The sequence below is a fragment of the Lissotriton helveticus genome, chromosome 3_1 (genome assembly GCF_964261635.1).
Source record: "Lissotriton helveticus chromosome 3_1, aLisHel1.1, whole genome shotgun sequence".
Classification (NCBI taxonomy): domain Eukaryota; kingdom Metazoa; phylum Chordata; class Amphibia; order Caudata; family Salamandridae; genus Lissotriton; species Lissotriton helveticus.
This window is the reverse complement of record NC_136061.1, coordinates 9,838,268-9,856,130: the sequence shown is the minus strand read 5'-3', so window position 1 is coordinate 9,856,130 and position 17,863 is coordinate 9,838,268. Positions and strand designations below refer to the sequence as shown.

At 46.4% G+C, this 17,863-nt stretch overlaps 1 protein-coding gene across 1 annotated transcript in view; it reads right to left on the bottom strand.

Annotated features, from left to right (window-relative positions):
* Positions 1–17,863, bottom strand: part of LOC144822034 (CD5 antigen-like) — a 788,570-nt gene that overhangs the window by 353,561 nt on the left and 417,146 nt on the right. Inside the window, exon 4 of the mRNA XM_078679102.1 lies at positions 17,159–17,473. Within this exon, the coding sequence (XP_078535228.1) occupies positions 17,159–17,473 (315 nt within the window). The remainder of the gene's footprint in view (positions 1–17,158; positions 17,474–17,863) is intronic.

Here is a 17,863-nt window from a genome sequence, read left to right as displayed (position 1 = left end):
CCGGTTCAACAGTACCTTATGTATCAAAGGCCGCGGATAGGTCCAGGAGGATTAATATAGCATTTCCTCCCCTATCCATGACCTCTCTGATTTCCTCGGTCGATCATATCAAAGCCACCTTCGTGAATAGCTCTGAACCCATATTGCAATGGGTCCAAAGAGTTGTTCGCAGAGATAAAGCTGTTGGGTTGTCTGTTCATTTCTTTTTCTAATGATTTAGCTGGTAGTGGGAGCCTGGAAATTGGCCGATAATTATTTGGGTCCTTCGGGTCCAGAGATTGCTTCTTTAATAGCGGAAGCACTGAGGCTTTTTTCCAACTTATTGGAAAAATTCCGGACAGTAAAACTGTGGTGTTGGGTTCAACCAGGCCTACATACTCTGCAAAACTCTCGAACACCATAGAACAGAAGTTGGCACAGAAACTGAAAATGCAAAAGACAAGTTTATTAAGACCCCATGGGGTGGTGGTACATTCCTACAGCACCCTTCGGCAATGCAAGAAGTATCACACCGAACATTGGTGTGCGACCTCTTTTATACAGTTTAACAGCAATAAAATGGTAGGCGTTATACTTTTGAACAGTTTTAGGTACATATAAGGGCATTTTTGGAACACAGCCAACATGTGGGACGAGTTTAGTACCGTTGGTCAGTTTCGGGGAACATTCCTGAGAGATGACCAATCAGTATGTAAATGCGCATGCGTGCGCTTGACCAGTACTAAAAATAGCCTGTTGCTGGGCAGGGAGAACGGACATGGGTACAAAGAAAGGACAAAAGGGCATGCAGGCCACGAGGCAGCATGTTCATATAAAATGGAAGCTAGAGAATACAAAATGGCCCCTGCGTGTTTGGTCAAGTTAACGCTAAAGTTCGTGTAGCTGAGCTAAATGCTAACTCAAGTGCTGCCAAATTACGACAGACGACCCTTTTAGCATTTAGCTGAAGCTACCTCATAATGAAAATAATCAGGATGTTCGTCATTAATATCTATTGTCATAATTTTCATCATTTCAGCATGGATCATTTGCTCATTCTTAGCAATAGCTCGTTTTGATGGGATACAGGCTGTAATACATACAGAACATAAAATAGGGCCACATTGAATACATAGACAGAGGAAAAAAATATTCCAATAATTATACATAGAACCGTTAATAATTTCCAACCCCATGTACTAAGTAAAATCCAGAACCAGCTAGAAAATGTCCATGTACCATTCCCTGGGTGAATTTCAGCAGCAATTTTATGCAATTTCGAAATAGCATCGTACACAGATGGTGAGTTATCTGGCACGTACACGCAACAACTAATTCCGATGATGCGGCATGCACCACCACGGTCAGCTAGCACAACATCTAGAACCATTCGGTTCTGGAGCGTTACAATCCTAGTGATCTGCAGTTCTTCAGTTATATTTCCCAAAGCAGAGGCAGTTTCATTAGCAACAGCTTCCACAACACGCGTTAGCCGTCTTATCTTCCTACTGTTTAATGCAGCACCGGCAAAAGAGAACAGACCTAAATTAAAATCTACATATTGCTGCAAAGAGGTGTCAGTTTGGTCTACATTTTCAATTTCTAGTGTTCTCTTGACTCTATTCAATATAAAATTGTGATATAATACATAGTCATTATGATACATAGGCGGGGCAATAAACACAGGTGGCAATACAAAAGATATATAACATGTGCCTAACCATCCCAGAGGAAGACGATGATAACCTTTATTACCACAAATAAAATAAGTGTTTCGTGAGGCCACAAAAGTGATACCATTTGGTGTATCAAAGGTGAGGGTAGTATTACATTCACTTTTACCAACTGGAATTGTTCCCTAATTTCTAATGCAAAGATCTGCTTTTGTATCAATAACTGTAATCACGTGTAAACTAGACATATTTGTAAGTCTCTGATTAGTGAAGATACGAGGTGTAGATACATTGTCCGGTCGATATTCTTCCCACTCGAATTTAGTTCCTTCAGCTTGTGGATATCCATCTCGATCGTTGTAACAGACCTTGTTCAATCGAAAAAGTAGTCCACCTTTTGTTGGCCATCTTAAGGTAAAGAGAAGAGTGTACCAAGCATTACAGGAACCATTATGAGAAAACGGGAGAGGAATAAGTGGAGTTCCTCCCCTCTTCTGATGTCCAGGCAACATTCCACATACCCAACAATTTGTTTTATTGGTCATATTGTGGGTGTGATGCAGAATCTGAATGAAACTGTTATTCAAATAAGTCTGTCTATGTCTCTCTTCATGATAAGGCAAAGTAAAATGAAAATGTTCAGATGGGCTTAGAGTGGTAGGCAGTAAATGTTCTCGTACAGGAAACAATCGTTCTGTAGTCCAAGCTATTACTGCTATTACCACTATAGTCGAAACAAAAAGCACAGCACCACAAATTTTCTTATTTTTCACTGTAGTGGGTGCCATAATTCACAAAACAAAAGCTCTTCAAGAACAAAAATAAAAAATAAAAAAGGTAGTGCTGAGGACTGAGGCTGCCGCTGGTGTCTTCTCCGAGATTCAAGACGGGTGTCGCTACACTGGACAGAACTGATCCCCCCCCTTGATATTCCCGGCTTCCGTTTTCACAAACCTCAGAACGGTTACCAACCAGTCTTGAACAAATGAAAAAAAATTATTTCCTCGAACGTAGATTGTACTTTACTCCATCAGAAACAGTGTGGTCTGGGAAGGCTCCCTCCGATTCGTTAGGCATAGTAGCTGGGCTCTTTTCTGCATCCAAGATGTCTCGGTAGTCAGACAACACTTCAGGATTCACCAGATCTGGAGAGACATGACGACAGTGGGTAGAATGGATCCACCGCTTCTTATTCGTGACCCTCACGGCCGTCCGAGTTGCAAGCAGCACTTGTTAAGGGCCACGCCATCTCGGCTCCAAACTGCTGGCTCTCTCGAACGCCCTTACCATAACAAAATCACCAGGGCGAAGATCGTGAGCCTCTCCACTGGAATTATCGGGGAACGCTTCTCTAACCTGTTGATGAATAGAAAGTAAATCATTTGTTAATCGTGCCAAATAATCATTCATCATTATACAAGGCACATAATGTATCAAACGAGGCTTAGGAACTCCCCAAATATTCATGGGCCTTCCAAACACCACTTCATAAGGTGTGAGGCCAGTTCGGGAATGTGGCACTGATCTGATAGACAGCAATGCCAAAGGCAAAGCATGGAACTTCTGTTTTATTCCTAATCCTTTCAGGACATACTCCACTACTTTCCCAATGAAGTGAGGACCATTATCATTCCACAAAAACTTACAAACACCATAGCGTGGGAAGTACTCTTTGAGTAACACCTTAGCTGTTGTCAATGCTGTATTATCTTTCGTGGGGTAAGCTTCAATCCATTTGCTGAAGACACACACCACCACTAAGACATACTTGAGGTTATTACAGCGCTCCAGCTGGATGTAATCCATTTGCAGTACTTCGAATGGTGCAGTAGGTAGAACAAACCCTCCTTTAGGAGTATAAGCCCCTTTATCATGATTGTGCTGTAAGCATATCAAGCAGGTCTGTACTACTCTCTTGGCTGTACTAGCAATCTCTGGATGTTCCCAGACTCGTGTAAGCAATTTAGTAATTGCAAGAGCTCCAACATGTGCCAGCCCATGTGTCATTTGGACCATTGCTTGCAAATAAGCGGCAGGCAATTTCCATCTCTCCATATCTTTGCTACGCCAACAACCCTCATCGTCCAACACCCCCTCTGTTGCCCACATTGCAAGTTCTGCTTCAGATGCTGATTTCTGTATGTCTAGTATTTCTTCTCTAGCATCGTGCCATCGCTCAGCTTGCGATTTCACCACATACATGGGAGAGACATTTTGTAACATAGCAGTCTCTCTCGCTATGCGATCTGCAAAAGCGTTCCTGCTCCTATTTTGTCTGTCACTTTCTTATGCGCACTGCATTTGATTATTGCCACTTTCTTTGGACATAATAGTGCATTCAGGAGATCACGTACCAGTTCTCCATGCATAATGTGCATTCCATGTGAGGTCAGGAACCCTCGTTCCTTCCAGAGTAGGCCAAAATCGTGCACTACTCCAAAAGCATAACGGTTATCAGTGTAGATGTTCACACATAATCCAGCACTTAACTCGCATGCTTTCGTTAAGGCTATTAATTCAGCTGCTTGGGCCGATTTCTGCGGTATTCGTGCTGCTTCTACCACTGTCTTAAGTGTCGTGATCGCATAGGCTGCGGAAGTCGTACCATCTGGCAGCTTCACACACGATCCATCAACCCACAGTTCCCCATCTACATCTGGAAGTGGCGTATCCTGTAAATCGATACGACCCTTTGTCTGTTCCTCAGTCAGAAAAACACAGTCATGTTGTTCTACCTTCTGGATTTCAGCAACAGGATACGGCAATAAAGTAGCACATCTCTTTAATGTGATATGCGGCGCCAACAGTGTTAGCTCATATCCTGTTAGACGGGCGCTAGTTAGATGTTGTGTTTTCGTTTGATTCAGTAAAGCATCTACCGCATGGGTAACTAACACCAACAATTTGTGTGACAAAACTATTCCTTCACTCTGTCGTATAGCTACTGCTGTTGCTGCAACTGCTCGAAAACACCCAGGCAGTCCTCGAGCCACAGGGTCGAGTCCTGCCGAGAAATACGCACAATGTCTCTGTTTGTCTCCGTGTGCCTGCACTAAGACTGACAATGCGCACCCATCCTTCTCGTGTACATACAATGTATAGATCTTCATATAACCTAACACTGGTGCAGAGCAAAGATCTTGTCTCAATTGTTCAAAAGCATTCTGACATTCATCTGTCCATTCAATGGGAATCGGTGCAGTTTTGGACAACAATGGTAACAAAGGCTTAACAATGTGTGAAAATCCTAATATCCATTGCCTACAAAAAGACGTCAATCCTATGAAAGCACGCACATCTTTCTGAGTGCGGGGGACTGGTGTATCTAGAACTGCTTGAATTCGATCTGGTGTCAATGCACGCCCCTCCTTAGATAAAAGATGACCGAGGTAGGTCACCTTTGGTCTACAGTATTGCAACTTTTTCTTTGAAACCTTATGATTATGCTTAGCAAGAAAGGAAAGCAAAGAAAAAGTACTCTCCTCGCATTGTTCCTGTGTGTCTGCTGCAAGCAAAATATCATCCACATATTGAATAAGAGCCACCCCAGACTGTAATTCGAAAGAATGAACTGTCTTTTTAAAGCCTGACTGTAGATGCTAGGACTTTCTGTATAGCCTTGAGGAAATTGACAAAATCTAAACAATTTGTTATTCAATGTGAAGCCAAAAAGATATCGGCTATCAGGATGCATGGGAATCGAGAAAAAGGCATTCTTTAGGTCAATGACCGTAAAGGTAGTTGCCGTGGATGGAACCAAAGTAAGTAAGGTGGTGATATCAGACACCACCGGATACTGGGGCACTACTATCTTATTGATCTCCCTCAAATCAATGATAAAACGATAGACCTTGGTATCTGTGTCTTTCTTAAGGATGGAAAAATCGGGCTGTTACAAACATTATAGGGGACTTCCTCAACCACCCCTGCCGTAATCAAATCATTCACAATATGTGTCAATGCAATTTCACCTTCTCTAGATATCTTATACTGCGGGACACGAGGCAGAGATGCGCCCTCCTTTACAGTAATACGCACTGGAGGAATAATCATCTGTCCCACATCAGTATCAGAAGTGGCCCACAACGTTTTCGGAAGGGAAGCTAACACATTGGCCTCTTGAAGGAGGCACACTCTCTCAACTTCTGGGTAATTCTCATTTAGAATAACCTGCACCCCTTCAGGGGCACAGCATATTGTTGCTCGAAAATGTTTTAACATATCAAGTCCCATGATATTATCTAGTGTGTTCGGGGACAACAAAAACGGGCAAGGGGCAGTACATTTGTCAATATAGAATGTAACAGGTTGACACAATGGGCTAAGAGAAGGTGTTCCATCGAACCCTATTGCTGTAATCGTTTCGCCAGACAGGGGAGCCCTTGGAACCAAGTATTTGGACAAAGCGCTACGAGTAGCTCCTGTATCGACCAGAAACTGATCAGTAAAACCCAAAACATGTGCTGATATATATGGACCCCTTTGATCAACTGGTACTTCAACCGATTCCACACCCCATCCTACGCAATCCTATGCATATCTATTATCTTGAGACTCAGTATTCTCTTCTTCAGCTATCTGAGACTGATTCCGTTGATCAAAAGTATTATAATCTGTCTGTCCACGACCCCTTGCTTCAAACCTTCCACGATCATTCGCTCCACCTCTCGGTCCTGAATAACTATTCCGCGACCGTCCACTTCCTCGATCCCTCTGACTACGCTGTTCACGAAGTACCGGACAATCTGCAATCCAATGTCCAAACTGCTTACAGTATGCACACTGATCCTCAGAAATGTCAGAACGAGGGGGAGATGCAACATACGATACTCGTCTACCCCTATCATTCCCTATCGTAGCATAAACCTGAGCCAACATCACCTTCGTCTTCAAATCCTTCGCTTTCTTATCACTACTTTCTTTAGCCTCCAATTCCTGTCGTTCATAGTATTGAGCCATAGTCAATAAAGAAGCAGGGGTTGCCGTGGTCCATGAACTTTCACTCGCCTTTAATCGTTTTGCAATCTCCGGTAAGAGATTAGCCACATACTTATCAACGAACAAATGTCTGCCTGTATCTTCTATTAATAATTGACCACTGTAATCATGAAATGCTTCCTCGAAACGGGAAAAGAAGTCAGAGACCGATTCATCCGGCTTCTGTTTACAAGAAGCCAACATTGTCCAGTCAATTTTCTTAGGGGGTACAAGCGTTTTTAATTTAGTCAAAATAGCCTCAGGGAGGTCTGAAATTAATCGGCATGGTTTACACGCGGGTTCCCTCTCTAAATCGGCTCGAGCTATGGTCTTCCAATCTGCACCTAGAATCGTTTGATCATCAAACTTACGAATCGCCCTCCACATATCCGGAGGCAATATCAACCCAAAAAACAGATCAATATCAACTAATGTCATAACACACGAAGAAATAGTACCTTCCACACCTTCATAAAAAGCTGCTGGGTTTTTATGGGGGTCAGGCAAAGCATTCTTAAGCGCCATAACATCTGTTCTATTCCAAGGTGTATAAACCCAGTTATATACAAAATAACCCTTCGCATCTTTTGACATCTTATCGTCATCTGTGCCATGTCCTTTAGGAGGAACATACAAAGGCGCAGCTTCTGGCATAGGCTTAACATTAACCGCAGCGCTCTTATCTGTTTCAGAGGTAAAACACTCTTTAGATACTTCCGTTGGTCCAGACACAGACAAACTCGATTCCTTTTGCGACGCCCATAGTCGTGACGTTTCATCCCGTAGCCGAACCAAACGCTGGAAAAAATTATCCGCATCTGTAAGAACAAAAAGACCTTTACGAAACTTATCACGACCAACTGATATCTCCTTAGATTCAAACTCGAAGGAATACTTTCTAAATCGTTCGACAACTTCATCTGCAAAATGATCCAGAAAATACAATTGTTCTTTTTCAGACCAATTATCCATTTTATCATTAATCTCTGAAACAGTTATAGAATTTACATTAATTTTACGATCAAACCCGCGCAATTCCGCAGCTCGTTCAGTAGTTAACCTGGTACGCTGCTTATTCTGATCGTCCTCATCCGAGTCCTCATCCGGAGCGGTAGGCGAAACGTACGGAGGCGGGCAACGATCTAGCAATGCAAAATCATCAGATTCATTAGTAAGGACAGGATATAGAGGACGTCGAATAGGGAATTGACCATTAACCTGTAAGTTACGTTCTCGAGTCTCCCTCTCTTTCTGTTCCTGCAAATGCTTCTCCTGCAGCTGTAAAGCTTTGTCACCCGCAGCCTTTCGCTGCACCTTATCTGCCAAGGCTTCCTCACCCTTCATTCGTTCACGCACCGCTTTCTCCCACATACGTACACAATCAAACATATCTTGTCTAGACCTGCGCTGAAACAAACATTGCTCTACATATTGAACCTTTTGCAAATCAAATGACCCATGTAGTGGCCATTGCAATTCACGATCGGCTTTAGTATACTTGTGCCATAATGTGCTATACATTATGGGTGGAAGGCCAAATTTTACATACATATCGCGATTTGGAGTTCCCTCTGTGGAGCCGGTTGTGATTCATTTAATCGATAATTGGTACCATTTCCAAGGCAGCACATTCCTCGAAGCGTGCTGAAAACAGGCATGTCAAAATATCACGAAAACGTGATACTACATAAAATGGCACTTAAATATGTCTTACACACGGTGTGCCGTTCAAACAAATACAAAGTCAGAGAAATATCCCTACATGCCTGCCTATGTGAGGTGCACTCCACATATAAGTCAAATTCATAGGTCAAACGTTAGCTAACTCAAACAAATTCAAATTCAAATTCAAACAGCCACAGTAAGTGTCAATAGACTACCTTACCACACATAAGCTTACCAAATATTTTCAAAAGTGTCCAGATTCCAACTGCCAAGTTCCGTAACCGAATCAGCCAAACGGGCACTACACGACGAGCCAAACGATCAGGATCTCAGTCGAAGACCGGCGCCACCTGGAAGGTCAGATCAGAAGGAAAGGAAAAAACACCGTGGGTGCCAAGACTCGGGTCACTCAGTGGCAGCGTACGCGTCCATAGCGAGTTTCCAATCCTTCGTCGTGACCTCTCCTTCGGGCATCCGAGTCGCCGATGAGTCCCTTCATGGTCGCCAATTGTGGTGTTGGGTTCAACCAGGCCTACATACTCTGCAAAACTCTCAAACACCATAGAACAGAAGTTGGCACGGAAACTGAAAATGCAAAAGACAAGTTTATTAAGACCCCATGGGGTGGTGGTACATTCCTACAGCACCCTTCGGCAATGCAAGAAGTATCACACCGAACATTGGTGTGCGACCTCTTTTATACAGTTTAACAGCAATAAAATGGTAGGCGTTATACTTTTGAACAGTTTTAGGTACATATAAGGGCATTTTTGGAACACAGCCAACATGTGGGAGGAGTTTAGTACCGTTGGTCAGTTTCGGGGAACATTCCTGAGAGATGACCAATCATTATGTAAATGCGTATGCGTGCGCTTGACCAGTACTAAAAATAGCCTGTTGCTGGGCAGGGAGAACGGACATGGGTACAAAGAAAGGACAAAAGGGCATGCAGGCCACAAGGCAGCATGTTCATATAAAATGGAAGCTAGAGAATACAAAATGGCCCCTGCGTGTTTGGTCAAGTTAACGCTAAAGTTCGTGTAGCTGAGCTAAATGCTAACTCAAGTGCTGCCAAATTACGACAAAACTGCATTAAGCAAAGGGGTCAATGCCATTCCGATAATATCCGGAAATTGCTTGATAACTCCAGCGGGACAGGGATTACTAGGGGCACCGGATTTTATTGTATGCAGCGATTTGACCAAATAAGCTTTCTCAATTGGGGTGAAATGCTCCAGTTATTCTGCTGGGGCACCTGAATTTCCACATTCCATTAGATTGAGATCGGTCTGATCTCCATTGATCCGACCAATGAGTGAGGAAAAAATCGTTTCTATTTCAGTTTTAAAAAATCCAGCTGCTTTATTACAAAATTCCGCATCACCCTGTTTCTTGGGAGTAATAGGATTAGATAGTTTAGAAATCGCTTTAAAAAACTTCTTTAGAGTTAGATTCCGCCATGGTTATTTGTAGCAAGAAATACTCTTTTTTACCTTCCAAAAGTGCTTGTTTGTAAGTAGAAATACAAGTTTTATAGTTTTCCTTCTCACATTCGGCATAGTATTTTCGCCAATTCATTTCCGCATGTTTACAGACCAATTTCTTGGCCCTGAGCTCCTCCGAATAGCAGGGAGCAGATGGAGAAGCCCGTTTGGGAATACATTTTTTGTAGGGAACAAGTTGATCACAGGCATCCGAGAGCCATTTATTGTAAATGGTCGTAGCCTCCTCCTTGTCCAACGGAAGCTGGAACATTGAGTTTTCCAGAACATTTCCCAGCCTCTCCACATCCAGATTACCCCAAGAACTAGTTGCAATCTCATTAATCTGTTTCTGACCCGAGGAGTGATCCAGAGAACACTTTAGTTCAAACTTGATCGCACAATGATCTGACCACGAGATCGGAAGAACCAAAATCTCATCTAAATCTTTGTTGTTGGAATATATACCATCCACGGTATGACCCTTTTCATGTGTCGGAAGCCTCACCAGTTGTTCAAGGCCTCCGGCGCCCACGATTTGGTTCAGCCTGGATGCTTCAGCTTCATTGGTATTATCCAGATAAAAATTGAAGTCCCCCAACACTGAGAAGGACTCTAAAGACAGTCCTTCTTCCATCAATGTACCCAGGGAGTCCAGAAAGCTACTTTTGGAGCCCGGAGGTCGATATATAAGCATCCTTTTAAAGGGTCTATGAGAGCCAGAATAAATAATGAAAGCTAGTGCCTCACACGCCAGATTGGAGGCTGGGGCAAAATTGTCCGAGAGTGATTTGTGATAAATATTAGCAAGCCCTCCCCCCTTCTTATTTGGCTGATCTAGTATATAGCAAAAAAAACTGGCAGTATTGCTTTCACCAGATCGAGGCCAGAGTAGCTGTCAGTCCAAGTCTCAGTGATAAAAGCCAGTTTGACATTATAATCCCCCAATAAGAGCGTGCATTCCAGAATAGGCTTCACTAGTGATCTGGCATTGAGCATAATACATGTCAGCGTGCCTCTATTTCTATAAACCAATGAGTTTTCCTGAGGGGTCTTGTGATTGTTAATAGACCAGTTGAGAATGATTGGAATAGGCGTCTGACAACAGATGCATCGAGAACGCACTATGTTGTCGCTATAGATATCTAGGGACAACCTGGGACACTTCTGTAGCCTACCTCAAGGACCATCAGCAGCTGTTAGAAGTATGACAGATCGTGGGGAAAAAAAGCAGAAGCGACGAGTGGGGGAAGAGTCAAGCATGGAAGCAGGAGAGGTTGAAGAGATGGGCAAGCAACGACAGGCGGGAGCGGAAGGAAGCAACAACGAAGGGGTATAAAATACCTTAACTGCAGCAGGATCAGGGGCAAAATTAATGTTTTGTTGAAGAATGTAACCCTTGAGCACTTAAAGGGATAGAATATCTTTGGCTCCTGTCACACTATGGCAAGACGGAGGACAGAGCCAGTGCAGAAGTGTCAGTTTTAAATGGTCACATAGCAGAATAATATCAAGGAGAGACTGTTGCAGGGATTCTGCACCTACACAAAACTATGCGCAGGAAGACAGGACCTCGCTGTATAGGGGTGTACCAATCTATCACCTTAGTACCCAAAATCACAAAACTGACTAGCCATAGTATCTCATTCGTTCTCCTCCAAAAATCACGAAGCTGCAAATGAATAGACAACCCAGTACATGACTCTCGCAGGAATTGCATTAGCAAGACATACTCTTTCGCTCACTCAGTCGTACTTGTCCACAGTGAGAATAGGTAGAGTCACTGTAATATTTCAAAATGTTTATTTTAACTATTGTTCTCTACAAAGTACCAGCAGCAAAATGCACAAACAAAGAATGGTTAGAATTGTTAAAATCCCATAGAATACAAAGGGTGAAGTCATTTTATAAAGACAATGGAATAAGGACTTTAAGGTCCAACCACCCTCTACTTGGCTAGAAGACGTTTATTTATATAAAAGAAGATCTTTGGGCTTTGATGGCAGACCCCATACCTTAAAGCCTAGATGGAAGGTTTACATCATAGGAACAGCGTAGCTCTTCTCCATGGAAAGTCTCTCTCCAAGTGAGTGGTAAAACAACATCCATCCCCGTAATATCAAAGCACGAGTCTCCAGCATTGCAGCTGTGCTTAGCATGTTATGTCTAGGTGCTAGGGACTGACCAGCACAGAATAACAAGTGGCATTTTTTATCGACCTTGTACAACGTGTTCAGAAAACTCCAGGAGCGCAGCAGAGAAAGTAAAAAGCAGATGGTTCTCATGTGAAAGGCATAAACAGAGTCATGTAGTAACATGCGCAAAAGTAGCATCCTGGTAGCGAAGCTCTTTCTAACTTAGTAATGTTGACAATGTCCCCCAGGGCCATGTAACAAGACTCATTCAATACAACATTTTTGGGGACCACAAATATTTATCACAATCCTTCTGTAGTTTTATTTTTTTTAACTACCCCTTGGTCCTTCTTCTTTATCCCAGTTTAAACAATATGCGATGGCTCCGCCCCTTCCCTCTGCAAGATGCCAACAATCTCTGCACTTCTCTGAGTATTTCTTTTCTTTTAACGGAAATACTCCCCCTCTTCCCTGTATCCTCCCACTTCCCTCTATCGACACCCTGCAAATGCCAAGCTTATAGAGATGCCAAAGAAAAAGAAGGTGAGCTGGAGGGAGGGAAAGGCAGAGGGAAGGAAGGATGGAGGGATGGAGGGTGGGAAGGCGGGAAGTACGCTGGAGGGAGGGGAGTGCAGAGGGAAGTCGCGAATGGAGGGAGGGAAGGACGGAGGGAAGGATGGAGAGAGGGATGGAGAGAAATAAGGGCAGATGAATAGAGGGATGGAAGGGTGGAGGGAAGGATGGAGGGCAGGAGGGAAGTATGGAGACAAGGATGGAAGCATGGAGGAATAGAATTAGGGTGGGCAGGAGGGATGGACTGAGGCAAGGATGGAAGGGCAGAGGGAAGGCAGGATGGAGGGAAGGAGGAAGGAAATGAGGGAAGGCAGGAGAAATGGACACAGGTAAGGATGGAGGGAAGGACAGAGGGAGGGATGGAGGGAAGGACAGAGGGAATGATAGAGGGAAGGATGTAGGGGGGGACTGAGATGGGGAATACTAGAGCGCAGGGTAGTAGACATTGTCACTAATTCTTGGGATCATTGCTACGTGTTTAAAATTTAGAAAACACATAAGTAGATGGTGCAAACTAGACTCAGGCAAGAAAAATCACAATGTCATCTTCTAGGTGGCTCGACAGAGGGCAGGGATTGACTTGTGAAACCCTCCTTTTCCTGAAGGAGTCATAACTGTTGGGAAGTTACCGAAAGCCAGAGCAAGCACACAGGCAGGAAGAAGATTTGCAGGTTCACCTTTGGCTCCAGAGTGCATAGTTATCTGCTTGAAAATATTTCATGAAGGGTCTTAATGGTTCATACAGACCCACCTGATGAAATGCTTGCCACCAGAGGTCACTTTTGTCTTTTGACAGAAGTGAATAATGTCTTCATTATGCAATGAAGCTTGTTTTTAAACTCAATCAATCAATCAATCAAACAATTTGTAAAGCGCGCAACCCACCCGTGAAGGGAGAGGGTGCCACTACTGCTCGAATAGCCAGGTCTTGAGGTGTTTCCTGAAGGTGAGATGGTCCTGGGTCAGTTGTAGGTGGGCGGGGAGGGAGTTCCATGTCTTGGCTGCCAGGTAGGAGAACGATCTTCCTCCGATGGTGGTTCTGCGAATCCGAGGGACGGTGGCAAGGGCGAGGCTGGTGGAGCGGAGCTGGCAGGTGGGACTGTAGAACGAGAGGCGGCTGTTGAGGTATTCGGGGCCCGTGTTGTGGAGCGCTTTGTGTGCGTGGGTGAGCAGCCTGAACGTGATCCTCTTGCTGACGGGGAGCCAGTGCAGGTTTCTCAGGTGGATAGATATGTGGCTGCAGCGAAGGATGTCGAGGATGAGTCTTGCGGAGGCATTCTGTATGCGTTGCAGGCGTTTCTGAAGTTTGGCTGCGGTTCCTGAGTACAGGGCGTTTCCGTAGTCCAGTCGGCTGGTGACGAGGGCTTGGGTGACTGTCTTCCTGGTTTCGGTGGGGATCCAGCAGAAGATCTTTTGGAGCATGCGCAGGGTGTTGAAACATGAGGACGAGACTGCGTTGACTTGTTTGGTCATCGTGAGGGAGGAGTCCAGGATGAATCCCAGGTTGCGTGCGTGGTCCGTGGGTATCGGTGAGGTGTCCAGCGTCGTGGGCCACCAGGAGTCGTCCCAGGTGGACGGGGATTGTCCGAGGATGAGGACCTCTGTCTTGTCCGAGTTGAGCTTCAGACGACTGAGCTTCATCCATTCTGCGACATCTTTCATTCCGTCCTGGAAGTTGGCTTTGGCGATGAGCGGGTCTGTGGTGAGGGAGAGTATCAGTTGGGTGTCGTCCGCGTAGGAGATGATGTTGATGTTGTGTTTGCATGCGATGGCGGTGAGGGGGCTCCTGTAGATGTTGAAGAGGGTAGGTCTGAGTGAGGAGCCCTGGGTTATGCCACAGATGATCTTGGTGGCCTCGGATCGGAAGGGTGGGAGGCGGACTCTCTGGGTTCTGTTGGAGAGGAACGATGTGATCGAGTCCAGGGCCTTTCCTTGGATCCCAGTGTTGTAGAGGCGGGTTATTAGGGTGCGGCGGCAGACGTTGTCAAAGGCTGCCAAGAGGTCAAGGAGGATGAGGGCGGCTGTCTCTCCGTTGTCCATCAGGGTCCTGATGTCATCGGTGGCTGCCATGAAGGCGGTCTCGGTGCTGTGGTTGGTTCCGAATCCGGACTGAGATGGGTCAACCGAGTTGGTTTCTACGAGGAATGCCGTCAGTTGTTTGTTGACGGTCTTCTCGATGATTTTAGCCTGGAAGGGGAGGAGAGAGATGGGGCGGAAGTTCTTGTGGTCTTTGGGGTCCGCTGTTGGTTTCTTCAGTAGGGCGTTGATTTCTGCATGTTTCCAGCTTTCAGGGAATGTGGCTGACGTGAAGGAGCTGTTAATGATGTTCCGGAGGTGGGGTGCGATGATGGTGTCGGCTTTGTTGAAGTTATGATGAGGGCATGGGTCGGAGAGGGAGCCGGAGTGGATGCTGTTCATGACGCGGGTTGTGTCTTCGGTGCTGATGGGGGTCCATGCATTGAGGCTGGAGGTGGGGGTCATTGGTTTGGTGGTTGGAGGTGGGGTCTGGGGTCCGAAGCTGTCGTGTATGTCTGTGATCTTGCGGTGGAAGAATGTGGCGAGGGAGTTACAGAGGTCTCGTGACGGTGAGATTTCGTTGTTGCTGGCGCTAGGATTGGAGAGCTCTTGGACGATGCTGAATAGTTCCTTGCTGTTGTGGGCGTTGTTGTCCAGCCACTCTTTAAATGATGTCCTCTTGGTGGTGCGGATCATCCGGTGATATTCGCGGGTGGCGTTTTTGAGAGTAGTCATGTTTTCATGTGTCTGCCTGTGGCGCCAGGCTTTTTCGAGGGTTCGGGATGATTTCTTTCGATTTTGAGGGTGTCTCTGAACAATGCGGTTTTTCTGTTGCTAGTCTTGCCTGGGGGTTTCTTCAGAGGAGCGAGGTCGTCGGCGCAGTTGGTGATCCACTGTGCGAGGTCGTGCGCTGCATCGTTGGTGTCGGTGGTGTCGGCAGGTGGGTTCTGGCTCAGCGGTGTGGTCAGTTGGTCTGTGGTGACTTTGCTCCAGCATCTGCAGGGGATCTGTGGTGTCTGGTGGTCGGAGGTGGTCTTTTTGAAGGTGAAGTGGATGCAGCTGTGGTCGGTCCAGTGTAGTCCGGAGGAGTGGCTGAAGGAGACGTGGTTGCGGGCGGAGAAGATGCGGTCGAGTGTGTGGCCGGTGAGGTGGGTGGACGTTTCCACCAGTTGCTTGAGTCCGAGGTTGGCGAGGTTGTCAAGCAGGGTGGTGGTGTTGCTGTCATTCTTTTTCTCCAGGTGGAAATTCAGGTCCCCTAGGAGGATGTACTCTAGAGAGGCTAGGTCGTGCGGGCTGATGAAGTCGGCGATTGTCTCGCCGAATTGTGTTCCTGGGCCCGGGGGTCTGTAGATGAGGGTTCCTCTAAGGGTGGTCTGGGGGACGGTGTGGACCTGGAAGTGTAGGTGTTCGGCGGCGGTGAGTGTGTCTTCGGCGTTGGTCCTGATGCTGATAGTGTTTTTGTAGATGATGGTGATTCCTCCTCCGGTTTTGTTGACGCGGTTCTTCTGGGCAATTTTGTAGCTGTCCGGGATGGCTATGGCTATGTCGGGGGCCGAGGAGGCGTTCATCCAGGTTTCCGTTAGGAAGGCGACGTCTGGTGCTGTGGTATCGAGGAGTTCTCAGAGTTCGACGGCGTGTTTGTGGACGGAGCAGGTGTTGAGCAGGATGCACTTGAGCTGGTTGTTGTTAGTGTTAGGTCTGCAGGTTTGGAGGCAGGTGAATTTGCAGGCTTGACAGGTGAAGGGTCCGTGGGTTTGCTTCGGGGTGGCTCGGTAGCAGGCGGGTGGTCATCCGGTGTTGAGTGCGTTGAGGGCGGCGGAGTCCTATCTCAGTCGGGTAACTTGACTTTGGCGGGGGCCAGGGGTTCTGTCGCTGGGTGCGGTCCAGGCGCGGAGAGGCACAGACGGGCTGCGCGGCCACCGTGCGGCCTCCATAAGAGGCGAAGTTGGAGGGAGGAGCAGCCGGAAGGTGGGAGCAGGGTGGCCAATGGGCAGTGGCAGGGGGTACAAAAGGAAAAGGGGGAGGGGCCGCGGGGGAGCAGCAGCGGAAAGCGGGGGGTGGGAAGGGAACAGAGGGCAAGGGCACCTGATAGAAGCAAACAAAACGAAGTACAAAATAAAATACAATTCAGGACACAATTAACAGTGGCAGCAAATAAAATACAATTCAGAAAGCAAGAGCACAGATACCAGGGGCGAACCGTCGGCGCCGGGGGCAGAGTCTCGGGCAGTCAGGAGGAGCCGTGCAGCGTGGGGGGTGGCCTGGGGTCAGGTTACACTCACCTGCGCCGCGCCGCCTCCATAAGAGGCCAAGTGGGAGGGAGGAGCAGCTGGGTGCCAGGAGCGGGGTGGCCAATGGGCAGTGGCAGGGGGTGTAGAAGGAAAAGGGGGCAGGGCCGTGGGGGAGCAACGGCAGGAAGCGGGGAGCGGGGGGGCACTGAGGGCAGGGGCGCCTGAAAGAAGCAAACAAAACGAAGTACGAAATAAAATACAAATCAGGACACAATTATCAGTGTCAGCAAACAAAATACAATTCAGAAAGCAAGAGCACAGATACCAGGGGTGAACAGGCGGCACCGGGGGTAAAGTCTCGGGCAGTTAGGAGGAGCTGTGCGGCGTGGGGGGTGACCAGGGGTCAGGTCACACCTTACACTTCTTACCTGTACAGGTCACTCCAGCATTCCTCCCCGTTGAACAGGTATTAACATTCCAGCCTCGCTGTGCACATTTCCACAGGGCAGACTCATCTCCTTGGCACTGGACATCACTCATCAGAACTGGCGAAGGGCTGATCCCGAATGATGAATTATACTGATAGCTTTGCACAGCTCCACATCTAAGATGTCTGCAGACCACTGATGCATCCTTCTGATCCCAGGCATCATCACAGACTTTACCCCACACTCCATTGTGCCTTACATCCACTCTTCCAGCACAGAGAGAGGGGCCGTTCACTAACCGGATCTGATCAGGACCTGGGAAGAGATTAAAAAGGCATTGGAAAGGAATGAAAACGAAAGGAACTAAGAAAATATAACATCTTTTTGAACAATAATAAGGTAACATTCAGTAACAAATGATGTGCTACGGGAATACATCTGTCAAATATGTGAACGTTCTTTTTCCAGTCTCTCAGGAGATGTGTTGACAGCATCTTCTACTACTCCTTCCCCACATGGATATAATAGGCCAATGGGATCCAAGGCATGGGAGTAGAGTCCATGATCGATACATTGGGCGCCTCTTTGGACATAGCTCCACTCACCAGCTTTTTACCACGGTGGCCCCAGTAATACAACCCTTCAGACATGAACATTGGTAGTCGGTCTACGATTCTTCCCCTCACACCCTCACACTTCTAAGAC